General features: G+C 51.6%; 1 protein-coding gene across 7 annotated transcripts in view; it reads right to left on the bottom strand.

Annotated features, from left to right (window-relative positions):
* Positions 1 to 23,685, bottom strand: part of UNC13A (unc-13 homolog A) — a 63,560-nt gene extending 39,875 nt beyond the window's left edge. For 4 of the 7 annotated variants that reach the window (XM_032412377.1, XM_032412382.1, XM_032412376.1 and 1 more), the window contains exons 1-9: positions 23,485 to 23,685; positions 13,887 to 13,916; positions 13,157 to 13,256; positions 11,142 to 11,259; positions 9,503 to 9,626; positions 8,790 to 8,863; positions 7,884 to 7,938; positions 5,940 to 5,975; positions 2,623 to 2,830 (exon numbers count right to left, since the gene is read on the bottom strand). In XM_032412377.1, the coding sequence (XP_032268268.1) occupies positions 2,623 to 2,830; positions 5,940 to 5,975; positions 7,884 to 7,938; positions 8,790 to 8,863; positions 9,503 to 9,626; positions 11,142 to 11,259; positions 13,157 to 13,256; positions 13,887 to 13,916; positions 23,485 to 23,506 (767 nt within the window). In that variant the 5' untranslated portion in view covers positions 23,507 to 23,685. The remainder of the gene's footprint in view (positions 1 to 2,622; positions 2,831 to 5,939; positions 5,976 to 7,883; positions 7,939 to 8,789; positions 8,864 to 9,502; positions 9,627 to 11,141; positions 11,260 to 13,156; positions 13,257 to 13,886; positions 13,917 to 23,484) is intronic. The other 3 variants (XM_032412378.1, XM_032412379.1, XM_032412383.1) reach the window with 3 other exon arrangements.
* Positions 23,686 to 25,882: the final 2,197 nt, after the last annotated feature.

Consider the following 25,882-nt stretch of genomic DNA (forward strand, 5'->3'; position numbering starts at 1 on the left):
AATAGAATCTGTGCCATGCCCTACACCCAGGGTGGCCCAAACCCCCCAGCCTCCCCACCTCATCTCCCTCCGAGCTCCGTTCTCTCCCCCTGCTCCAGCCACATCGGCTTTCTCACTGTTCCTCCAAAACCCTACACTTGTGCCCACCTCTGGGCATTTGCCCTTGCTGTGCCCTCTGCCAGGAACACCTTTCCTCACGTGCTTTATCTGGCAAAATCTTGGTGCCCATTGAAATGTCACTTCTTTGAGTGAGTGAGTTTCCCCCACACTCTGGCCAAGCCAGGTCTTTATATGTTCCTAATATGCACCCTGGATCGTGCTGGACATGACTAGGAAGAAATCTCCATCTCTGCCTGAGGGCAGGCAGCATGACACATGGGCCACTCCTAATCCCCCTTCTAATCATTCATTCAGTCACTCAACAAACATCATTCCTTGCCTTAAATACTTCCTCCACTCTCAGTGACGGTGACCCCTTTCTCCAGCCAGCTCCAGGGATGCTGTAGCAATCAAAATGGGGGTTTCTCCCTCTAGCCATTGTTTGCTAGTTTATGAGTTTCGTTGATTGCTTTTTAGTGCCCATCCCTGTAGATGGCAGGAAACAGGTGGGGGATCAGCAGGTATTACTTGGCTGGAAAGGACTCCAAGCTCCCTCTGCTGATGAATACCCCTGAAGTCCAGCCTAGCACATTCTGGGGTCCCTGGTAAGGGGGGGCAGCCTAGGACTGGGATCCCAACAGGGGCCTGGAAGTTTCCACCTCCAACCTCAGGCACCACATACATTGTCCCAGGCTTGGCTTTGGGGCCATCCTCCCATCCTGGCTCTGACATACTGAGTCCCAACACAGCTCTTACCCCAATCAGACGCTTCCCCTGGCTCCCATGGCCCTGAATTAGCCACGCAAGGGCCTTCCTGCATGATCTGGCACCTTGTACCTCTCCAGTCTGTGGCTGAGCTGTTTCCTCTGCCTGAAATTCCCTTCCTCAGACTTCTCATTTATCCTTCATGGGCCATCTCCCAGGCGCCTTCCTCCAGGAAGCCCTCCCTACCCTTCCCCACTGCTAGAGTCCGGTCGCTCCTTCCAATCAAGCCCTGACCTGTGGGATGGAATGTCTGTGTCTGGCTCTGTGTCCCTAGCCTCTCAGGTCACCGAGCACTAGGCAGCATAGCCATAGGATAGCTGGGGAGTATGGCTTGAGTCACTCTCAGGGGAACACAGGCCATTTCTGCCTCTGCATCCTCTCCCTCACACCTGCGTGGCCTGACCACAGCAGGAGGGGAGAAGACTCCTCTTTCTCCAACCTCCCCCACCCCATTCTGTCCCAGGAATGCTCACAGTAGACAGACTCCTCCAACCAAACACTTCCTGGCACTTTCTCTGGGTCTGATGCTATGGTCACTCTCCAGCTCTTTTTCTCCAAGAGAAGACTTTTCCTTCTTCTAAAAGAGTTAATAGTTTATTAATATTTCATATCTTACTCTCAGCTCTTTCCAATACGTTGAAACTTTATTCCCATAATCGCTTACCTTGAGCATGCAAATGAATGCGAGTGATGCTTTCGTGAAGGAAATGTATTCTTCCAGGAACAAATATTTAGGAAAAAGACCCACAACCAAAGATCATACCTGGCCAAAACTTGGCACCCAGTAGGTTCACCATAAACACTAGTCCTTATGACTTACCAGATGTGTGACCTCAAACAAGTGACTTAACCTCTCTGTGCCTTGATTCCCTGCCTGCCAAATGAGACCAATAGTATTCCCACCCAGAGAATAAAATGAGATGATGAAGGGAAGGTGCCGGTCCAGCGCTGGGTGCATGGTTACCTCCAAATGCTATTATTTGTGCTGTGTACCTAATAGTCCCTGTGTAGCCCTTTCAGACACCGCTCTAAGCGCTTTACAAACATTCAATCTGCTTAATATCATGTTTATCATCATTCTGTTTGGAAACCAGGGCTGGGGTGATCAGGTCAGCGAGGAAGGATGGCAGGCACAAGTGTCAGCCTCTTAGGTTTGAGGACCAGCACCCTGCACAGGGCAGTGGCATGGCCCATGAGGGCCAGGGTACCCACCTATGGGACAGATCTAGGGACAGCCTACTTTCAAGGGACAGCTCCCAAGTCACTGTGCCCATGGCTGCCAGCCAGAAACACAGAGTCAGGCCATTAGGGAGGGCCGGGCAGCACCATGCCAGGACCACCAGCTGGCTGCTTGCTGGGAGTCCTTCCAATATCACTATGCCTCTCCACCCTCCATGAATGCTAGTCTCTTCCTCCACCTGCCCCTCCCCTGCCCAGTGAGAGACTACACAGAAACCAGTGCCCCAGTGGCAAGGCACCCCCGTATTTCAGGGGCACCTCTCAGGGGCCTCCTGACTTATCCCTCTTTCTTCAGCCAAAGCAGATCCCCTTTTACCAAGCTTGGGAGATTTTCTTACGAGATCAAGGGTAAAGAAAGGGCTCTATTACCTACAAGAGAGTATGGATGGTGCTTTCCTAGACCCACTTACCTCCCCCTCCATCTTGCCCAAGTCCCCTACTCCTCTCTCCACTCTGGGACGCACAGCCACATACACACACATGCACACACGCGGATCCCTTTTTCCACAGATCACACACCTGAGGGCCCGTGGCTCAGAGAACTCCTCATAACTGTGCACGGAGTCACTGTAGGATTCCCGGGAACCCAGGGGTGGTGGACGGACAGAATACTGGTGGACTGAGGCATTGGGTTGGGATGTAGTGTAATAAGGTGGTGGGATGCTGTTGCTTGTCTCGCTGCGATAGTCACTGTCACGATCATCCACTGCACTGTCAGGGTCATCATCTAGAAGAGAGAGGAGGGGACAGAAGAGAGTGAGGAGGGAAGGGAGAGGGAGAGCACACCATGGAGGCCAACGCAGTCTCTCAGACTTCTCAGACTAGGGAATCTTCACTGGCTGCTAACCCAAGAAGAGGAATCTTTGCCAGAATGAATGAAGGATCTTGGGCCATGTTAATAGAAGTAGAGGCTTTAGGATAAGGGAGGTGAAAACCCTGCTTTGCCGGTCAGACTGAACTCATAGTCTGGGGTCCAAGGTAGGTCCTACAGTGTGAGGAGGACAAGGACAAATTGGAGGGTGTCCTTCAGCTCAAATGTGAGAATGGACTTTGCTAAAGTCCAGGTTTTCTGAAAACAAGATGAGTTTTTCCATCACGCGGTGAGTCACACAAACACTCAGGGGGACGTTTAGAGGACAAGGTGGAGTATTTATTTCCTTTAACCCTCAGAGATTTCATGATGTCCGAGGATGCGGATCCTAGATCTGAACTCACATGTGTAGGAACAAAGAAGAGGCTCTGACAGATACTACAGCCCTCAAAAAGGATTAGATTCTTAGGTTGGCAAGATCACCACACACTCAGAATCTATCGCTAAAATGCAACAGGGTGAAATTGCTGAACTTCAAGTGTTTTATAAGAATTAAAGGACGTTTTCGTTTGGTTTGTTTTCCTTGATAAAAAGAGAACAGTGTGGAAGGATGTTAGATTGTGGTGGGATGGGAGAGACTCAATTCACTTAGAAAGCAACACTGGGTGGCTCAGTCAGTTAAGTGGCCCACTCCTGATTTCCAATCAGGTCATGATCTTGGGGTTGTGAGATCGAGCCCAGTCTGGCTCTGTGCTCAGTGGTGAGTCTGCTTAAGATTCTTTCCCTCTGCCCCTCCCCGCCCCCCTGAACTCAGGCACACTTGCACGTGCTCTCTCTCCCTCTCTCTAAAAAATAAAATAAAATAGAAAACAACACTTGAAAACAAATGGGTTGCAAAAAAAAAAAAATTAAATCAAAACCCTGACTGGGTGGCCTATGGTACTCTTGACCATGGCATCAATTTACTGGTGACATTAAATGCCAAGGAGGCGGCTTGCCCCTTTTTATGCCTCTAAGTTTTTTTGCTCATTTCCCAGATGTTTGTGTGTTTTTCTTGCCTTATTATTTTAACCTTCTAGTTTTTTCCCAGCTAATCGTTTCTGTTTCTATATATTTGACAAATAGGTCCATTTCTTAAAATGTGGTAAACTGTTTAAAAAATTGTTTTCAGGGGCGCCTGGGTGGCTCAGTTGGTTAAGCGACTGCCTTCGGCTCAGGTCATGATCCTGGAGACCCGGAATCGAGTCCCGCATCGGGCTCCCTGCTCGGCAGGGAGTCTGCTTCTCTCTCTGACCCTCCCCCCTCTCACGCTCTCTCTCTCAAATAAATAAATAAAATCTTTAAAATAAAAAATAAAAATAAATAAAAAATAAAAAATAAAAAATTGATTTCACACTTCACGTAGAGAGCTAGTTGGATTCATTCCCAAGCCTATTTTGCCTTTTGAGAAACCTTAACTTCATTTTCAGCTAGCAAAGCTGGCCTTACCAAGGTAATTCTGGCTTCCTGGTTTCTCAAGTGACTTGGGCCACTGTGACCTACAAGCTTTTTATCTTGTCCCTGTCATACGCGGCTGCCATCCGATTGAGTGCTGGCCTTTTAGGCAGAAGCAGATGTGAATTTCCACATCTGCAGGCATCAGGGTGTAACTGTGAGGCCATAAAATCCTGAAGTGGGGGGTCCGAAACCCCTGACAGTCCCCCATGGGAACTCTGGACAATTCATCAGTGTCATCAAATTGCTCCTTTGACCAACTTGTTTTCTACCCAGTTACCTGGGTATGTATAGTCTTTAGCCAAACGGGCATTATTTCTACCAAACTGTCCTTGACCGGGCCAAGATGTTTCCAACCAAATTGCATGAGGCTGTGGGCGTGTTCACCAGATTATTAATTTTTTTCTGACAAACTGTTTTGTTTTCGGGGCAAATTGCTTTCTATTGAATTCCTACTGGATTCTTTTCTTGGATGCTTTCACCCAGACTCTGCTTTTTACCAAATAGTTCTTAACAAATTGCCTGCTTCCCGATAGACATTTTAGCCACTCTGGTTTTGATGAAATGACCTAATTGTCTTTGTTCTTCTTGACCCAATTATCAGCTTTTGCCAAATTGGTTTCAGCCAAAAACGTCTTTGTTTTTGATTGTATTGTTTGTTCGTGGCAAACTGTTTGTTACCAAGCCTTCTTGTTTGCCAAATGCCTATTTTGGCTACATTGGTTTTTGACAAATTGTTTTGGATCAAAGTATTTGTAAACAGTTTCCCTGGTCCTGGAGGGAGGGCATAGTGGAAGTTGTCCATCAGGATAAGGGCACTGGGCGGAGGAGTTCCCAGTGGGTGGGGTAGAGGGAAGGAGGTAGATTCATGCTCAGGCTAGAAGACTGGATTTCTCTGGAAGGGGTAGGACATGGAGAAAAGGGAGCTATTCCTCAGGGAGGTAAATAAGCATCCAGTTGTGTGTGTGTGGGGGGGAGAGGTGACTTGTTTCCTTCCCCTGGGGTTAAATTGGAGGAAGACTGCGGGGAACTTTGGAGGCTGAGGTCTCTGGAGTGATATGTGCCTGGGGGTCCCTGCCCAGCTGCCCCTTCTGAAACCCTCTCACCCTATATCTACCACTACCAAGTGACATTGGGGCCCATTTCCAGGTGGAGGAGGAAGATGGGGAGACAAAAAGAGGAAGGAGTCACAGGAGAGGAGATGGCATTATACATGGGGAACGGGGTGGGGAGGGAAGGGGTCACAGTGCCCAGCTGGAGACAGGCAGGTCTCTGGTCTAAATGCCCACTCCTCCCAGCTGAATCCCTCCACCCCAATAATGGTGCCCAGTCCCCACCAAACAGAGCAGGACCTTCAAGACAGACGTTAACGGTCAGGGGACAAGAGGGCACATGAGGGGCCTTGCCAGTCCTCAGGCCCCAGTGTGCCCGTCATAGGCTCCCTGCTTCCCTGGCGGTGGAGCGGGGGCCTCAGGGCTGCCAAGGCACCCACCTCCCCATGGCCTCCCAGAACATCAAGCTGAGTACTTACTCTGCTGCTCACCCCAGCCAAAATAATTCCAGTTGCCTACAAAGAGAAGGGGCAGAGATAATAAAAGGGAGCAGGCAGAGGGGGGGCATGGGGAGGGGGACTCCCCCATCCTCATTTTCCCCATCTCCTCCTCCCACCCCAGGACCCCAATCCCCTCCTGCCCTGAGTATCTTCTCAGAATATCACTTTAACCAGTGACATTTGTGACACCTTCAATCATCACCTTGAGAGGCTGGGGGTATATCCCAATTTTTTGCAGAGGCCACAAGTTCAGCCAGGAAGTAACAAAGGAGGCATTTAGGCCCAGGGTTTTCCAACTCTGAACTCTGGAGTCAGCACTCCCCACTCTTTCCCTCCCACTTCTGGAATACAAGGAAAGAAACACCGAATTGGAAATCTAAACTTTGAAACACTCCTGATGGGTGGGTCTTAATCATTCTGCTCATTTTATGGGTGAAGAAACAGGGCTCAGAGAGGTAGAGTGAGCAGCCTAAAGTCACACAGCCTCTGAGGACCAGGGAGAGAACCACATCTTCCCTCATCCCCTCATCCTCAGCACCTGGCATGGTGGAAAAATGCCTTGGACCAGAATCCTATCTCCTCTGACACTTGGCTGCCTCCTCCAAAACATGGTCGTGATGAAACATTCTCAAAAGAACTTGGAGGTAAATGCCGGGGGTAGGTCTCCATTCCCAAATTGAACCCACCCCTCCCGTCAGGCCACCTGTCCATGTGTTTGTTCTTCGTCATCTGCTCCTGTCTCCACTTGCCTGACACTGTCCCCACCTCAATCCTTCAGTGACCCCATTCACCAGGAAGGGGGTTAGTAATTTCTTAGGGCAGTGATGACCCCTCCCCAGGTAGGGAAGTCAGAGGACTTTCTCAATAGCACCCCCAAATTAGTGTGGAAATGGGGTTCCCCACCTGCAGTCCCCCAGCCCCTCCACCCACCGGGCTCCATCATTACCATCCTGGGCGTATGGGGGGGTCGACAACGGATACAGGGGAGACTGTGAGAGGGCATGAGAGGGGGATGGGGAAGCAGATGGAAAAGGAGAAAGAGGTAGAAAGGTGGGGTGGGGTCAAAATGTTGGGTGGGGCTCTGCCCTGAGACTATACGATTTGTCACTTCCTCCCCACTCCGGGGGACTCAGAGGGCACTCTTAGGGGACAGACACCTCCTTGGCCCATGGAGAACTGGTCTGGGTGCATCTGAGTATCCACAAGGCCAAGGAGGATAAACACTCCTGAAAACTTCAGCCTTGATGGAGGCGGGGGTAGCCAGAGGAACATGATCATCATTATCCATAGATGCAGAGCAGTGGAAAGAGAAGCGAAGTTGGAATCCCTCAGACCCTGAGTTCAAATCCTAGCTCTGCCTCCTGCTGAGTGTGTGACCTTGGGCAAGTCACTTCTCCTCTTGGGCCTCAGTTTCTCTATCTAAGACAATGGGCAGATGAAACAGCCTTCGTGCACTGTATGTGCCTGTTGTACCTGTGTTGGCAGGATCGTCTGCACGACTGTGGGCTGCTGGGGGGGTGGGGTCTGTGTGGGCCCTGTGGAAGCTTGTCGAATGAGTTATAGGTCCTCATCCAGGATCTGATGAATGGAATTAGAGAGTCTGCAAAGTGTTTTTCAAATCTCTAGAAGGACTCTCCCGTGCCCTTCCAACAGCCCTCAGAGTGAGGGCACTGTCAGATGCCCTATTTCAAGGAGAGGGACTCTATGGATCAGAGAGGGACTCTGGCATGCCTGTGACCACAGAGCAAGACAGGACTCACATCCAAGTCCCGGATCTTTTCTTTTCACTGCACCGTGAGCAGATACTGTGTGCTCTTAGGACCTGTTCCTCTGGAGGGGAGTGGCCTGTTACTCAGGACAGTCATGGGTAGGGGAGGGATGAGGTTTCAGTTGATGCCCAGGGAGGAATCGAGAGGTACTTACAACACTGGTTGCTGGGGACAGGGAGAGGCTTGTCTTGTTCATCTTGGAATGAATACTGAGAGGGAGGGAAGGAGAGAGTGTTCCTCTCAGGAGGGGCCAGAAGCCAGAGGACCAAGATGGTCCTCTGCTCTGTTCCATCCTGACTACCCCTGCCTCCCAAATCCACTCTGTCTGCAGGAGAAGGATGCAGATGTCCACAGAAAAAGATATGCACACACACACACACACAGAGAAACAGTGAGAAACAGAGACAGAAAAAGAAAGAAACACAGATGAGGGAAAGAAATAAATAGAAGTGGGTGAAAGAGAGAGCTGTGTGGGAAACTGAGACAGGGAGCAAAAGAAAGATCAGCGATGAGGTTTGGACAAAAACTATTATCATATGAGTGTTGCCTTTTTGTACTCCACCTCCCACTGAAGAGAGCTCTGGTCTTGCCTGCTATCTCTTCCCAGCCTTCGCCTTCCGAAGGCTGCCTTCTGGGCCCCATTGGGTCTTGGCATTGTGATGATACAGAGCCAAGAAGAAGGGGGATGTCATGGAAGAACAGGGGTGAAGAGGCCAGGGCTGGTGGGGGAGAACTTTGAAGAGTCCAAAAGCGTGAGTTGAGGGGTGTGGGGCAGAGAGCGGATGTAAAGGCTGCTGTGGGGGCCCTGTGTCTCCTTGAGGGTATCTGGCAAGGGCAGGACTCGAGCTGATTGAAATCGTTCCATCATTGGTGGACTGTATGCTCTTTGATGTCCTCATCGCTTCGAGACAGGACCAAATGAGGCTCTGATTTTGTCCCCAGGTAGAGACACAGACAGAGGGAGACAAGTGGAGAGCGAAACAGGGACAGAAAGCAGAGGATGTGGGGAGACAGAGGGAGGGACAGGCACAGAAAGAAGAGTCTCCCCTCCAACGCTCACCTCATCCTGGTCCCGCATGGCATTCAGCTGCTCCAGCTTCTTGGCCCAGTAGCGCGCCTCCTCCTCGGGAATGTCTGGAAGCGGAGCCCTGGCTGTGAGTCCAGAACCCCTCCCTGCCCTTCAGCCTCCATCCAGTGCATCCTGCAGGCCTATGGGCTGGTCTCAAGGGGGTGTAGGAAGAGGAAAGGAGGACAGGGTGGTGTCCCATCCACCCCCCACCCCCCCACCACCCCAGAGCTGCCTTGGGAATGAATGGAGGATGAGAGAGGAGATGCCTCCTAGCATTCCAAGGGTGGGGGAAACCATAGGTTCCTGGAAAGATGCTGTGGAGAGAACTGAGCTGCTTCCAAGAGAGAAAGAGAGGCCTCTTCGTGTCTCTGCCTCTGTTTTTCTCTACATGTCTCTTTGTCTCTGTTTGTCTCTCCTCCTATCTCCAGCTCACCCTGCATCCTAGGACCTCACCAAGGACCGGCCTGGGGCAGTTCAGACCCAAGCCCCATGGGTCAAGAAGAATTTGCTGCCCGTTGGTGACCTAGGGGGGCTGGGGTGTGCTCTGCACATGGCAGGTGCATGTCCCGCTGACTCACTGCAACTGGGAAACTCTCTCCTCCGGAGATAGGAAACTTCATCCTCAGAATGAAGGGCAGTCTGAACCCACCCAGGCCTGGCCATTCTCCTGGGTCTGGTGAGGGTCCTTTGCCCCCCACACTCACCTAAAGGCAGCTCGAAGCGGGTGTCAAGGAGGATGCGGTGGAAGGTGGGGTCCTTGGTGCCGCAGATCTCACTGTCTGCCATGATGACCTGAGAATCCAGTGTCAGCCACTCTCCAGGGCCCTCCTGGGGATTGGGGTGAGTGACAGGGTCCAAAGTGATGCAGGTTGGAGCAGGGATCTGCTGCACATTGACCAGCAGGTCCCCTACTTTCATAGAAGATGCACTTCCCCCCATCTCACCCTTACCCTAAGAGCAAGGGTCATGCCTACACTTTACAGACAAAGAAACTGAGACTCAGAGAGAAGGTTCTGGTCCAGAGCAACATGGTGCGTCCAAGGAACCCAGAGGCAGGGACCCGGAGAGAAGGCCCTGTGGGGCCAGGCAAGGGTGGTCCCAAGCTTGCACAGCCATGTCTCATCTCTCATGGGTGTATGTGGCCCTAGCTTCAAATAAAAATCCTGATGCCCATCCATGGGAGAATTCCCCACCCCAAGTGACCAAACTAGTCCTGCAGTCACAGGAGACAGAGCATGACACACTCACCTCCATCCTGGAGAGGTCATGGCAGAGCCAGAAGGAGAGTGGGGGGCTGGGGTATTCAAAGGGAAGTAAGGGAAGGTTTCCTGAGGAGAGGGCATGGGAGCTGAGCTTAGAGAGTGATGGAAGGGATACTTGGAACCCAGGGAACAGCACATTCGAAGGTTCAGAAGCCATCCTTGGGGCATATAAAGGGTAGAGGTTGGGGGAGGGGGTGGGGGAGATGAGACTGGCAATGTAGGCAAGTGCCATCAAGAAGGCCTTCCAAAGGAGATGAGCAGGGATGGCAAGGAAAGGTCCTAGGGTGGTAAGATCCCGCTGGGCTCAGCAAGAAGTGTCTGAGTGGAAGGGGTGAGATATAAGGCCTGGAGGCCAGGGAGGAGGCCAAGGTTATTGTCTAGTACCTTCAGGGCTGGTGTAGCCTTCTCCCTGCACAAAGTGCTAATTACCCACAATAACCCTCGTCCTCTTTTCCATAGAAATACATTTACAGCTGGGCCCAGGGCTGTGCAGCTTAAGACTACATTTCCCTGGGGGCGCCTGGGTGGCTCAGTTGTTAAGCATCTGCCTTCGGCTCGGGTCATGATCCCAGGGTCCTGGGATCGAGCCCCGCATCGGGCTCCTTGCTCTGCGGGAGGCCTGCTTGTCCCTCTCCCACTCCCGCTGCTTGTGTTCCCTTTCTCGCTGTGTCTCTCTCTGTCAAATAAATAAATAAAATCTTTAAAAAAAAAAAAGACTACATTTCCCAGACTCCCTTGCAGCTAAGTGTCCACGTGATTAAGTTCTAGCCAATAGGATGTGAGTGAAGTACTGTGAGCAGCTTTCAGGTTAGACCCTTAACCAAGAGGGTGAGCCCCCTCCCTTGCCACCTTTTCTTCCCTTGACGGCAATACAGATGTAATGGCGATCCTCCAGCAGCCATCTTGGGCTGCACAGGGAGAAAGGCAGAGCAACAAGATGGAAGGAGTTCAGACCCTGGTGACTTTGGAGCCACCATCACAAACATTGCTGTGGGACAGAGATACATGTCCATCTTGTGTAGGCCACTGGCCTCTGGGTCCCTCCAAGGCACTCCTCCCCAACCCTCAGCCCACCACTCACTTCATTGGACTGGCGGATGGTCCGCAGGGGAATCCACACAGTGCCCACCATTGTGTCCCAGATGAGACCCTTGTTCCACACCTCCACTGTCAGCCCCAAATCCAGGCGGTTAATCTCGCTGTGAAGAGAGGGGAGGGACATGAAGGGGTAGGAGTGAGGGAGTGAAGTCTCAGAAAAGTCAGTTCACCTGCCTTAGGACATGGAATCAACTGGAATTCAAACCCAGGCCTGGGTGAGTCTTACCAAGAAGATAACACAGTGGTTCTTGTTTTACAGAGGGGAAACTGAGGCCAAAGGGTTAAGTTACATGCTCAGGGTATCACAGCAGAACCAGGATTACAAGCTAGGAAGGAGGGAGTGGGGAAAGATATCACACATCTCCTACACCCCCAACTCCCTTGGCTCATCCTTGAGCCCTTAGACCCTGAGAGTACTGGCTAAGGGAGGAAGAGACTCAAACACCCACTGTGGCTCCCTATTACCCCAGGATAAGGACATTCTGGATGCCTCCATCCTTCCCAGAGTCACCTCTATCCAATGATATGGGGACACCCCTGAGAACATGAATGATACCACCTCTAAGCACTTTCCTTGCAGGACCCACCCTGGAAATATGCAGATTTGGGGGAAATCCTTGGTGAATGTCCAGTTCATTGAATTTACCAATTTACCAAAGATTTATCTTAAGGATTCTCTTTACATATAGCTATGACCTAGTCATTCAGTAACTGGCTTTCAGGAAGTTGAGGACCACACTGTCTCTCCCCCTTCATATCTTCCTTAGAATTGTAGGGCCTGCTCCTCCCCTCTTTCCCCAAATTCCTCTGTTCCAAGATCTCAACTCTGAGTTCTCTCATGGCCTCCACCACTGCTAGTCCTCAGCCAAGCTCTGCTCAAGGATTTGAGGGCTGCTTGGGTCCAAATCTCAGCTCTGCCAAGTATAGGCTGTGTGACACTGAGCAAGTGGTTTTGCCTCTCTGGTCCTCTGTTTCCTCTTCTGTAAAATGAGGATTAGAATAGCACCCTCCCTCCCAGGGCTGTGGGGAAAACTGATTTAATCAAAGCCTTAGAAAAGGGCATAGAACAAGTTGTTGGTCATCATCAGAGAAGATGGGATGTAATATGAGGCCCTGAGTGGCTCCAGGTTGAGGGGAGGATCCAGATCATGAATTCATTCAGTTATTAGGCAAATATTTATTGAGCCACCTACTGTGTGCCAGGCCTTGTGCTTGGCATGGGGGGTGAGACTAACAGTGGAGACAGAGACCAACTGGGCCCTAGCCTCCTAGAGCTCACAGTCCGGGGTCAGGGGCCAGAAATGTGTCGAGAAATCACACAAATGACTAAAGTGATAATTGGTGGCTAGGCCTGAAATTACTCTCCAATCGCAGCTTGGGGATGGTGGTCAGGGAGGGCTTCCCTGAGGAGGTGACTCAGTGGAGATTCGAAGTATGAGAAGGACCTTGCTGGGGGGAGCGGGGAGGAGAGAAGAGCAAGTGCAAAGGCCCTAGGACAGGAACAAGCTGGACATGTTGGAGGAATGGTCCAGTGGTGGAGGTGGCTGGGGCAGGTGAGCCAGGAGAGATGGAGGGAGATACTGGCAGCTCACAGGGGCCAGGCCTGGAAAGAGGGTGTTGTGGAGAGGAGTGTGGGTTTTGTTCTGAGGTTCACAAGCCATGAGCCATGGGCAAGTTTAGAGAGTGACAGGATGTGATTTGCAGTTTTAAAAATATCCCCTTGGCTGCCTGGAGGAGAACAGATTGCTGGGAGGCAGGAGGCGGGCAGCAGCAGGAGGCCAGGGGCGGAGGCTGGTGGGGCAGCGGGGACTTGGCTGGTGGCCATGGAGATAAAGAGAAGCAACTGGATTTAGGAAGTGCTTTGGAGGCAAAGCTGATGGCTGGACATGGGGCTGAGGGAGGAGGAAGTGGAGTCCCAGACGACACGCAGGTGTCCAGCTCTGCTCTGTGGGACCAGCGAGGTGCCAGGCCATGCTAGCCCAGTCACTGCAGACTCACAACATGAAATCCTGCTCCCAGCTGGGCTGGCTGCCCCGCACAGCGATGGTCGTGCTCTTGACATTTTGAACCTTCAGGGTCACGTACGTGTTGAATTTCTCTGTAGTGGTGAGAGCAGGGGTCAGCACAGGAACTCAGGGAACCCCATCCCCCTTCCCAAGCTCTAGATGACCTTGCTGTGATGCCCCAGGGTCTCCGTGTACTTGGGGACACAGTCCAATAATGAGGTCCAATATACTGAGCTGTTTTTTTGCCTATACCCCAGAGTCCCTCCCTGCCAGTCCCTCAGAGTGCAAGGGAAGGGCCTTGGTTCAGGGGGATGTTAGGCATCAGGGATGTCTAATCTTGCTGCTTAGAAATTACTGTGTACAATAGCCTTGGTTTTTAGCTGGGAAGACTGAGGCCCCAGATAGTGGAACAAAATTGACAGTAAGAAACTCCCTTCACTCTCTGAGCATCACTTTTCCCACCTGTAGCCTGATCTAAGCATCCCCACCCTGTCTCGTAGGATCCTGGGAAGGGCCCCTGGTTCAGGGTGAGCACCACCTCCATTAGATTCTCCAGGAGATGGCTGGGGAGACTTTGGGATCCAGGACAAGTCTGACACTCTGTGATGCTCAGCAGACATGCAGCCCAAGTCCCCTATCACTGGCTCAGACCCCCTCACCTATCTCTCCAAGACATAGACAGACAGACAACACAGGACAGGGCAGGAATAGAGGCCACTTACCTTGGGCACCATCAAACTTGGCTTTTTTGACTGTGGAGAGAGACAGAGATAGGGAAGGGAGATGGGGAAAGAGTAGGGAGAAGACAGAGACAGAGACACAGAGAGACACACCAAAATAGAAATATAACAAGAGAGACAGAAGGGGGAGAGACGCAGAAAGAAAGAGACAAAGAGGTAAGGCAAAGATAGAGAGCAAAAGAGATCAAGAGACCAAACAGAAAACAAAAACAAAAGCAAGATAAAGAGATGAGATCAGAGAGAGAGACAAAGAGACAAGGAAAGGAAGAGAAACAGGAAGGAGAGGAGGGAGGCAGGGATGAGAGGGAGAGAAAGAAGCCATCAGACAGATGAGCACAGGTAGACCTAGGGGTTGAAGGAAATCTGGACACTGGGCATAATTTCTGCCCCTCCTCCCTCCCCATCAAATTCCCCCAAAGCTCCCCCACCTCCAGCTGTGCCCTTACCCATAATTGAACAGGATTCAAAAGAAGGAGCTGGGCAGGGGATAGGAGAAGCCTCCCACAGGAAGCCCTCCAAGATTGCAGCTGAGAGAGAGCAGTTAGGGAGGGAGAGAGAGAGGAGAAAGACAATCTCCGATGACCCCCTCCACCTGTCAGGCCAGTGAGACTTCTCCCCCAATTATCCAGCTCATTCTGTTCTACCAAATGTTCCAGGGGTTTGAGGTCTAATATTCAAAGGGGACTGGGCGAGGTGGAATGGAACAGCCCAGAGAGCTGGCTCTATAGTGCCCATAGAGACATCCCAGCCTTGGCTGGGATGTTGTTAGAGCTTGTCCAGCCCAACTTGCTTATGAAAGATGAATCCTGAATATACGTCAGGGTCCCACGTGGTCCAGTCTCTTTATGTTTCACATCACCCCACAGTCCCAAGTGACTTGAAGCAATTCCACTCTTTACTGGCTTTTCTCACAGGATATTAAACTTACTTTCAACATCTCTTGCACCCTGCAGCTGCCCCCAACATCTTTCTCCACCATTCACTCTGTCTCCACCCAAAACTGGCTCCCAAACTGAGCCCTTTCTCCTGCTTTCCACAATTCTCCCTTTCTCCTTTTCAATGAATGTTTCTCTTTGCGTAGGCAATACAGGCACATTTTACAAAATCCAAGGCAACCAAGAAATTGGCATACAATGAGAATAAGGCTCTTTTCTACCCCAGCCCTCACAATCCCACCTGGTGCAATCAACATTACCAGTTCCTTGTAGTGGATAGAGATAGACAGTTTCTGATTCAGCGATCGTGTGCATTTTGTGCATTATTTTATTTCCTACACAAATGGCAGCATTCTACACCCTCTGTAGAAACTTTCTGTTTTAAAGAGTATGTGCAGGTAAGTTGAAGGGTAAATTCCTAGAAACAAAATTGTGTTTCTATTCTCTCTTTTCTTTTGAGAGTCAAGTTCAGCCCCTTTTCAGGCAAATGCCGTGGCCTCCCATCTTGGGTTCATGTCTCTGTCCTCATCACTTGAGTTTCTGTCTTGCAAAAGCACCCGAATGAAACCAGTGAAGAGAGAATTCCCATCAAGGGTGGGGAACGTGGAGTAGTTCTAAACACTCGTCAGTAAATACTGTTTGTTCCTGTCAGACAGACGGTGTACTTGTCTGGTGGTAGCGGGGTTGGGGGGGCGGGGGATCGAAGCTCAGAAGCACTGAGTTGCAGAGCAGGAGAGAGAATGATCACCTTCCTATGCCAATGCCAACGCCCCCAAGAAGACCCAAACTTTAAATGCAAATAGGTTGTGCATCGTACTCATCACATCTGGGTTTGGGTTTGAGAGGTTAGAGTGCAGAGGGATATTAGGAGTGATGAGCACCATTTCAGCATGGAGTCAGACGAGCCAGGTTCAGCTTACAGTGCTGTGTGAAACTGGGCAACTGAATCCCCATCTCTGGGCCTCCATCTCTCTCTCTCACTCCATCTCTCTCTTTCTGTTTTTCTAGATCTGGCTTTCTCTCTGTCTTTTATCTTTGTGTCTCTGTCTCCCTTCCTCCCACACCCCCAAATCAGTCACCATGTGCTATCTTCCTTACCTTCCTGTTCAAGGCACATAACTGCACGTGCAAAGGCCCCCCTCTCTTGAAGGCATGCTCCGCTCCTGTTGCACTGGCTCCCTCTCATACCCTCAGCCCCACTCAGCCCACAGGGAGCTCAACTTCCCAGCCTCTCAACCCTGGGGCTGAGTGAAGCCCAGGGACATTTCGGACTGTACCCGGCAGGAGCTACAGACCTCCCTCAAGTAAGCCATGGGGGAGCTCCTGCTTGCACACCTGGTGACTGTGAAGCTGGGAGTAGGGATGAAGCAGAGGCAGGGGCAGGGCAGGTGAAAGAGACACAGACAGGCTGAGAAAGTCACGCACACATGGAGGGATCAACATGGGGAAAGAGAGGCAGGGAGGAGGAGGAGGGGGTAGACAACAAGTCACAAGAGTCAGAGACAGAGACACAGAAAGAGAGACACACAGGTGTCCACTAGGGAAGACCAGCAAAAAGGAGAGGCAGAGTGGGGAGAGAAGGGCTGGAGGGAGAGATGAGGGGCTGATTGGTGTCTAGCCAGGCCTGGCCTGGGCCCCGGCCCACAGCTCCTGCTCTGTAACCCTTTTTACAGACCAGGGAGAGAGCTCAGAGGGGAGGCCATTCATCCACTGTCTCCTCCATCCTCTCCTCCTGGTGGCGGATGGAGTGTCTCTCTCTGTTTCCCTCCTCCTGGTTCTCTTTCTCTCCCCCCTCCCCCATCTGTCTCTGTCTCTCTCATCCCCACTCCCTCAGATTGCCCACTTTCCTCCTCCTTAAGCCTCAGTGGGCCGGAGGGTAGTGAGCTCAGTTGGGGCCCACCAGCGGTGGAGTGATGGGGGTGGGGACACTCTAGCTCTGACAGCTGAGGCCAGTCTCAGGCTCCCAGGCCCCTTCAGTGAGTCCAGGATGAGGACATCAATGTATGTTCATCAGTGGGAACTCAGAGGGAGGAGGGGGAGACTCCGAGTGAGAAAGGGGGCTCAGAGAGAAAATGAGGAATCAAGGAAGGGGCTCTGGGTGGGGAGGAGAACTCAGAGGGAATATTGGATATGGGGCAAGGGGTGGAGGAGAGAAGACTAGGGAAGGAAGCTCCGGAACTGGAGGAAGGTCTTGGTGGGGGAGGGGGTCAGGAAGGCCGAGGAGCCCGTGTCATCAGGGGTGGGGCTCAGAGGAGGAGGGGGCTCAGGAAGGGGCTGGTGGGGCTCCGAGAAGGAACCAAGTCTATCTCCTTCTGTCTTCCCCATCAGTAAACCGTCCGAGTCATTGTCGCCTTCACCACCATAGTCATACCATCTCTGCCCTGCCACTTTCCCCCTGCTTGCTGGCGCCGCTCGAGCTCGAGTGGAGCTGCAGTATTGGGGTCACCGGGGCGGAAGCACCACCCCTCCCCCGCGGGCTCCTGGTCACACGCACAAGGCTATTTATAAAGTGGGCACAGAGGACGTGGGCGACGCGACAGCTGGGAGTGGCGGGTGGGGGAGGAGCCCACTGCCAACTCCTCTGACAGGCCAGCGGGAGACGCCCCCTCACGACTGTCAGCAGCCAGCGCGGCCCCTGGGGGCCCCATCAGCGCTGACCGATTAATGTGGTTACACGGGAGATGCTGGCCAGGGCAGAATCGGTGACGGTGGGAGGAGGGGCTCAGGCTGGGGACTCCCATAGGCTCAGCCAGGCTCTGGACCTCAGTTTCTGCATCTGGGAAATGGAGCATGGAAATCCTCCTCCTCTCTTATTCCCTCCTCTTCCTGCTCCCTTTTCCTTTTCATCATTATTAGAATCGGCATTATTACGCTGTCGTGACCAATATTTTTATAATTACCATTACCAGTATCATTACTATTTGTATTATTTGGTTGGGTTCTAAGTGTGCCCCTGGTCTGGATGACCCTGGATTCTAATTGAGGTGAATTCCAGTCTTTGGGCACCTCCTCCAGGCCTGCCAGGCCTGGGGTGGGGGCGGGTGAAGAGTAGATTCCAACCATCAAGGGAAGCACCTGAAAGCCCCTCTTCGGGACATGCTTACTGGGTGTCAGAAGACACTACAAGACAGGGGAGGAGGGAAGGGAAACAAAGAATTCAGAAATCGATTTTAAGATGTTTGGTGGTTTTATATGTGATGTCGATGGCCTACATGAACCTTGTGGTAAGGACACTGGCCCCACTGGCTTTCATCTGGGAGAGAGGGCTCTTACCCTCCATTGACAGAAACAAGCCAGAGCCGGACAGAAGACCACAGTGTAAAACATAAACACACCGAGAACTTTGACAGAGATTTCTGTCTGTGTTGTTTACTGGGTGCCGCCACTTAGAACTAAGCCTGACATATAGTAGGTGTTCATTAAATAGTGTTCAATGAAATAATGACAGAATTTCCTCCTCCAGCAGCCCTGTCCTAGGATCGGCCCCCTCTGCACCGGCGGGCGCTGTCCCTGCTCTGTCCATGGTTCTGAACCCCTGTCCCTGCACGTTTACCTCCAATGAACTTGGCACACCTTTTTACCTCCTGTGTACTACTGAGCCCTCCTCAGGCCTGAGAACACAGTGAGTTTTCAGGAAATGTCCTACACCCACGGAAAGCTTTTAGTCCCCATTAATAAAAACATCATCATTGATTCTTCCTGTCATTGGCTCACACTTACGGAACCTTTCCACAGGCCAGGCATCATGCCAAGGGCTCTTCGTGCCTCACCTCACTGGAGAGTTCTAGCAAATCTAGGCAGTGGGTACTATTAGTGTGTCCATTCTACAGATGGGCACACTGAGGAGTGAAGAGGATACAGGACTTTGCCAGGAAGTGGTGGTTTTAGGATGGTGGACTGGGGATGTCCTGGTTGGCACCTCACAGAGTAAGCCCATTGTATGTGGGAGGCAAGTGAGGTACAGCTTAGGGAAGGGGCTAAGATTGCAGCCCTGAAGATGAGTCAGAGCCAACCCTGGAGAGCATCCTATGAGTATAGTGAGAGCAAAGACCCAGATACAAACTCCCCTGGCTACATGGTATCAGAAACAGGGCAGCCAGGGGCAGAGGGATTTGTGAAGGCTTCCTGGGAGAGGAGCAGCAGAAAAGCCACAATGAATCAAGGAGAAATGACACGTCTCTTTACTGAGTGGTTGAAGGAAGAAGGTGCTCCCAGGACAGATTCTCATCCCATGAAAGGGACTTGGTTTCCCTTATTCCAAGAAGGGGCTCAACCTTCACCCTTAACTCCCAGTAGGCTGTGGAGTCAGACAGCTACACCTCTGGCTCTGGAGCACTAAGCAAGTTGTTGAACCTCCCTAAGCCTTGGTTTTCCTCATCTGTAGAATGGGTTTCTGTGAGGATTAAAGAAGGCAATGGGCATAAAAGTCCTCAACACCATACTTGTAGAATGCCGGATAAATGGGCTTGTTGTTGATATTATTAGTTTTGAGGCAAACTCACCCTCACATGCATTTGCTAATTGTATGCAATAGTCATTCATGAAATATTTATGGAGCCTTTAAAAACATTGAGTGGCCTGGCAAAATGCTGTAAGGCACATAGAAAGGTCTAGACCTGGGGCACCTGGATGGCTCAGTTGTTAAGCATCTGCCTTTGGCTCAGGTCATGATCTCAGAGTCCTGGGATCGAGGCCCGCGTTGGGCTTCCCGCTCTGCGGGAAGCCCTGCTTCTTCCTCTCCCACTCCCCCTGCTTGTGTTCCTCTCTCGCTGTGTCTCTCTCTGTTAAATAAATAAAATCTTGGGGCACCTGGGTGGCTCAGTTGTTAAGCATCTGCCTTCAGCTCAGGTCATGATCCCAGGGTCCTGGGATCGAGCCCTGCATCGGACTCCCTGCTCAGCAGGAAGCCTGCTTCTCCCTCTCCCACTCCCCCTGCTTGTGTTCCCTCTCTTGCTGTCTCTCTCTCTGTCAAATAAATAAAATCTTTGAAATAAATAAATAAATAAATAAATAAATAAATAAAATCTTAAAAAAAAAAAAAAAAAGAAAGGTCTAGACCTGAATTCCCACCACCATGATTTTGCACGTGCTATTCCCTCCACTTTTTTAGAGCACCATGTCCCTCCTGCTTAGCTCCAAAAGAAGAGAGCCCTGGATATCACCTTCCGTGACTCCCTCAGCCCCTCCCTGTCCCTCCCACTCTGACCCCACCAGCATGAAGCCAGAAATAGCGCTGGGTCTCCAGGAAGAGTGGCTGGCATAGAGTAGGTGCTCAACTAATACTTGCTGAGTAAATATATGAATGAATTCATGAAGGAACCAGGTAGCACTTGGCATTTGCAGCCTCAGGATTCTGCCAAGCCTTAGCAAGTGGATGGTGGGAGGGGGGAGCAATGGGACTCCACATAAAGAAATGAGAGGGGGCAGAGGCAAGACCTGTATAAGGTGGTCTCCTATGTGTTGGTGTTGGGTATGTATGCAAGAGTTTGCATGTGTGTGTGTTTGCATGTGTATTTGTTAGTGTTACCAGGGCAGGCAGGTGTGTGTACATGGGTGTGTGTGTATGTTTTCATGGAGGGACATGTGCTTATGTGTACCATCTGAATGCAGGTGATGATCTGTACATATATGTCAGGGAGTACAGTGTGACTGTATGTGGGACATGCTAGTATGTGTGCGTTTAGGTATATGAGGACTTGCAGGTGATATGTTAATTAGAAACATATGTTGTGGTATGTGTATGGATATGTGTGTTATACAGTTGTATGGAATGTGTATTTGTTTACTTGTGTGTACATATCATCATTCACCTGTTCAAAGGGGCTGCTTTGAATGTCCGGGCAAGTGTCATCATGCACATACACATGTGGCCTTAGCATGTGCTCAGGTGTACACATACGTATTTCTTGGGATTGGGGCCCTAACAGGTATATGTAGGTACATGCTTGTATGTCAGGGCATGAGTGGATCTTTATGTGACTTGGATATTGTGAACATGCATCAAACATGCCTGGATACACCCATGTCTGTGTACATGCATGTGGACACACACGCCTATATTTCGGGGGCCATGTCTATGTGGCAGAGTGGCTGTGTCCTATATACATGTGGGGCTATATATATGTCCTACATACATGTTCACATATGTGAACACATGTCCTATATACATGTTCACACACATATGAATGTGCACATGTGTCCATAAGTGTCATGGGCATGTGGTCTTCATGGAGCCTTGGTGGATCCTGGGCATTTCTGTCCACACAGGGTGAGTCTGGTATGGACGTTTCAGTGCATGTGTGTACAGATATGGGCAAATATGAATTGGCCTCTGGTTGGAGGTATAGGTATCTCCTCATCTCCAGGGATGAGCTCAGACCCATGGAAAGCCCTCCCAGCCCCGCTCCACTGCTCCCCTGCCCCCTATCCTCTCCCATTCACCCCCTTGCCCCCCTGGACTTCCCACTCCGGACATCACCCCCGCCCCTCCCAGTATTTCACCCTCTATTTCTCCTGGTCTCCCCCTCTGCCTCTCCCAGCGTTATTCCACCCCCCATACGTCTCACGGCTTTATTTCCCACCCCACCCATAGACTTGCCCCTCCCAGCAACACCCCTCCACTCTGCTGGTGATTCCCTTCCTGTAACTTCCACAGAATCATCCAACACAATTCTTCCCACAGGCCTCCGTTTCTGGAAGCCTCACCCTTCTTACTGCCCCCCCTCCTTCACACCACCTCCGCAGTCCAGCCTCCGGTTTGCGTCAGAGTTAATGGTGAAATTCCCCCACACACACACACACACCACTAGGCAAACCTTCCAGAGGAACCCAACTTGGAGGATGTGAGGCAGGGTAGGGTGGGGGTGGGAGGAGCAAAGGAGAGAATCAGCCAGGAACACTCACAATGACCGCCTCCTCCAGTGCCAGCCGCGCCCCCCACCCCCGCCCCGGCCCCCACAGCTAGGCAACTTAGAGGAGGGGAAGAAGCCAATAGGGGGTTTGGACGTTCACCTCCGCCTTCCCTTAGGCCTAGCCCAGGGAGGTTCCAGGGGGTCCTTTTCACCTCCCCACTCCCTTAACTCTATAGGTCAGGGGGTAGTTGGCTTTTGATCTATGGGCCCTTCTGTCACCATCAGGCACGGTCGGGACCGAGCTCTGAGAAAGCAAGTCCCTGTCCCTTTAAGAACACCCGCGTCCACGCCTGCCCAGCCCCGCGCGATAGCACTCTGGAAGTCGCCGCGGCAGGGAGCGGGCGGGCGGGGCAGGGTTTGTGAATGGAGCTACAGAGGGGGGAGGGGATGAAGGGGGAGGGGCGGCGGGGGCGGTTCCCAGATCTGGGCCTGTTCATTGGGGTCCAGGCGGAAGCGGGGTTCAGCTCTCTCTGTCTGTCTCTCTCTCTCACACACACACCACAGTCCCCGCTGCCTAAAGTCTCTTGAAGCCTGACATCTCAGGCCTGACCAACACACTTCTTCCCCGACCTCAGCCTTCTTGAAGAGAGTAGGTGTGAGTGAGGCGGGTGGACCCCAGTCCTTGAAACCCCAGGTTGAGACCTCTATAAGCCTCGAACCCCTGTTCGCCACCACCACCTCCGCCCAACGTCTCCCAGAGCCTGAGTTCTTAACTGGAATGCCCAGGATGCCTGAGTCCTGATGGGCTGGCTTCGCCCCCACCTCAGCCTCAGAAGTGGGGGGCAGCGATCATGCCCCTCCTGTGTCTCTCTCCTTCCCCCCCCCACCCCAATGCAGAGCGTGGGCCTGGGCGTGGGCCTCGGTGCAGATGGCGTTCGGGCCCCAAAATAGCTCCGCCCCACCTCTCCCTCCCTCGCTTCGGCGCAAAGTGGGTGAGGTGAGGATGCCGGGAGGGGTGCAGACCGGCACTGCACCCCGAGGGGTCGGCTCCCTACGGGGAAGGCCGGTTACGCGTTCCGGAGTGCGAGAGGGGGCGGGGAGTGGGGAGGCCCTCAGGCGATTCCCCCAACCCCCATTCGGGAGTCCAAAGAGTTAACGGGAAAAGCGCCCCCAGACCCCAGTCACAACCCTCTCAGGACGTAGGGAAGGGTCTTCTCCAGCCCCTTCCCAGGACTCTTCACACCCAAGGCTGGGAGATTCCTAGAGCTCGCCGTTGTCCTGATGGTCAAACCCCCTTACCTAAATCTTACACGCTCAGGGCTTGGAGACCCCTCCCTCTGCACCCCTTTTTGAATTCCGAGCCTAGTGCACGTCCCTGAGAACCCACAGCCCAGCCTACCGCACAGGACTCCTTCCAAGTACCCTACACGATTCATTCGAACTACCCAGCCCAGCCCCTTCCACACCTAATAACCTGGTCTACACAGACTCCCCAGTCTAGATTAGGAAGCCAGATAGAGCCTCAGATCCCTGCTGGCGTCCACAAGGGCCTCCGCGTTCAGCCACGTCCGTACGACCCCCAGCAGCGGCCACCAGGACCCCCTAAGAACACAGTTACATCTGCATGGATCACCCCCTCAGGCGCCCTGACGCGTCTACAAGGGCTAGCTCCCCTCTCAAAAGTCCAGCCGCGTGTACTCGGGTCACCCCCTCAGGAGCCCAGCCGCATCCACACGGACCCCGAGCCCGGTCCGGGTCCACGCCGGTCCCCAGCCCCGCAGCCTCGCCTCCTACCTCCAACGCAAAGTAGAGACATGTCTCCGGGGTCGCCGGCGGGCCGGCTCTGTCAGGTAGAGCTTAGCGGCCACTGGGCTAGGGCATGGCCGGGACTGCAGCCCGCGCTCAGCTCACGCCGGGGCCCGGCCTCCGCCGCCGGCCATCTTGGTTCAGCACCGGGGGTGCGGACAGCTCCTGACGTGGTGCTGATGTCGGGCTGGCGGGCGGAGCCCAGGGACGCCTGATGGGGCGGGGGCGCTGCAAGCTTGGGGGAGCTTTAAAGGGCCGGAGCCGGCTGGGGGTTCCCCGCCCCCAGGGCTCCCCGACCAGAGGGACAGAGAGCGGTCCCACTCAGGTTCCCTACTGGTTCTGTGTGCTTTCATCTCTCCTGGAGTCTCTCTGTGGGTTCTCTGGCTCTCTCTTGAGTCCTTTGCTGTCTCTCTGCTTTCCCTCTATTCCTCTATCTCTACGTCTGTGTCTCTCATTGCCTGTTTCTCTATCTCTTTCTCTCCCTGTGTCTCTCTGTTCCTCTTTTTGTCTCTCCGTCTCTTTTGTTCATGTGTGTCCCTCTGAGCCTCTCTCTGTCCAGTCTCTCTGTATCTCTGCCACTCCCTGTCTAGGTCTCCTTCTGAGTATCTGTTTCACTCTTTAAGCCCCTCAGCCTGTGGATCTTTGCACATATTCAGACTGGATCCCATCCTTCACGCCCTTGTGTAACTGGCAAACTCCTATTCATCCATCAATATCCGGTTTGAACGTCTCCTCTTCCAGGAAGCTTTCCCTGACTCCCCCACACTGATCCTACCTTCTGAACTCCCCCAGCCCCCAACTCTTCCCCTGACTCAGCCCTCATCCCAACACATCTCTGCTCTCCAGGCCTCCCCACTTACCTAGCTGGGCAGTTCCATGTGGGTCATGTTCCTGTAAACCTGTTCACCATGTATCTCCAGTGCCTAGAACAGCACTAGAAGCTGAGCCCCACAGAATCCCCTGCCCCCAGCACACATGAAGGAGCTTCACAAACACAGAATGTACATGGAGTTAGTTGCAAGTGAGGCCCGTGCTTAAAAGCCAACTCTGCCTCTAATCTCTAGCATGACCTTGGGCAAGTCATGTGACCACTCTATGCCTCATTTTCCCAATCTGTAGAATGGGGACAATAACAGGACTTGCCTCACAGAATTGCAGATGTTATGTAAGCTAACACCTTAAAGAACTTGGAATAGTAATGTATATTGTTACCCATTGTTGTAACTCTCACTGCTTTTCCAATTTTTATTACGTATTGATTAGCCCTAGGTAAGGAATAAGGGGCAGCAATGACAGGCTTGAATAAAGAACATTACCACCACAGTCCAAGACCCCATGGGCCTCTCCCCTATTTTGTCCCTCCCTTCAGAAAGAAGAACTACCCCAAATTTTCTTCTTCATTCTCCTACTTTTTTTACAGTTTTACCACAAATTTATCAACAAACAATGCACAGTGTAGTTTTGTGTGTTTGGGGACTTTATGTAATGAGAATAAAATGATCACATATTTTACTAACCTGTTTTGTTTGGTCAACATAATTCTGCTGATATTCATCCACGTTTCTGTGTGTGCTGTAATATATGCATATTTCACTACTCTACAGTATCCTTTTGATTTACTATACCTTTGATTATTTATCTATTTTCCAGTTGGTGGACCTTAAGATTGCTTCCATTTTGAGTTTATTCCAAAAAAAAAAAAAAAACCCACAAACTTTTATAATCATTCTCAGAAATGTAGGCTGGTGCACATGGGTAAGACGGCTGGATTGTAGGACACCCACATGCTCAGCTTTACAAGATAACATCAAATTGTTTTTTGACATGCCTCCAACTATTTTTATCACACTCGCACCATATAAGCATTCAGTTGCTCCACACCCTTATCAACACTTGGAATACTCCCAGTTTTTGAATCATGCCAAAATGGAGGGGGAGAACTGTTGCTTCGTTTTGGTTTTGATTCCTTTCTTATTGCTCACGAGGGGGAACTTTTCATGTGATTATTGGTTTCTTCTTAGGGTGAAATGCCTGTTCAAGTTTTTAATCTGTTTTTTAAAAGATTTTGTTTATTTATTTACTTGAGAGAGAGAGAGCACACATACGAGGGGGAGAGGGGCAGAGGGAGAGGGAGAGAGAGAATCTCAAGTAGACTCCCCGCTGAGTGCAGAGCCCAACGATGCAGGGCTCGATCTCACAACCCTGAGATCATGACCTGAGCTGAAATCAAGACTCAGACACCCAACTGACTGAGCCACCCAGATGCCCCAATAGTCACATTTTTAAAAATGGATAAAAAAGGGTGCCTGGGTAGCTCAGTCGGTTAAGCATCCGACTCTTTTCTTTCTTTCTTTCTTTCTTTCTTTCTTTCTTTCTTTCTTTCTTT

Source organism: Phoca vitulina, unplaced genomic scaffold (assembly GCF_004348235.1).
Source record: "Phoca vitulina isolate PV1807 unplaced genomic scaffold, GSC_HSeal_1.0 scaffold13, whole genome shotgun sequence".
Taxonomy (NCBI): domain Eukaryota; kingdom Metazoa; phylum Chordata; class Mammalia; order Carnivora; family Phocidae; genus Phoca; species Phoca vitulina.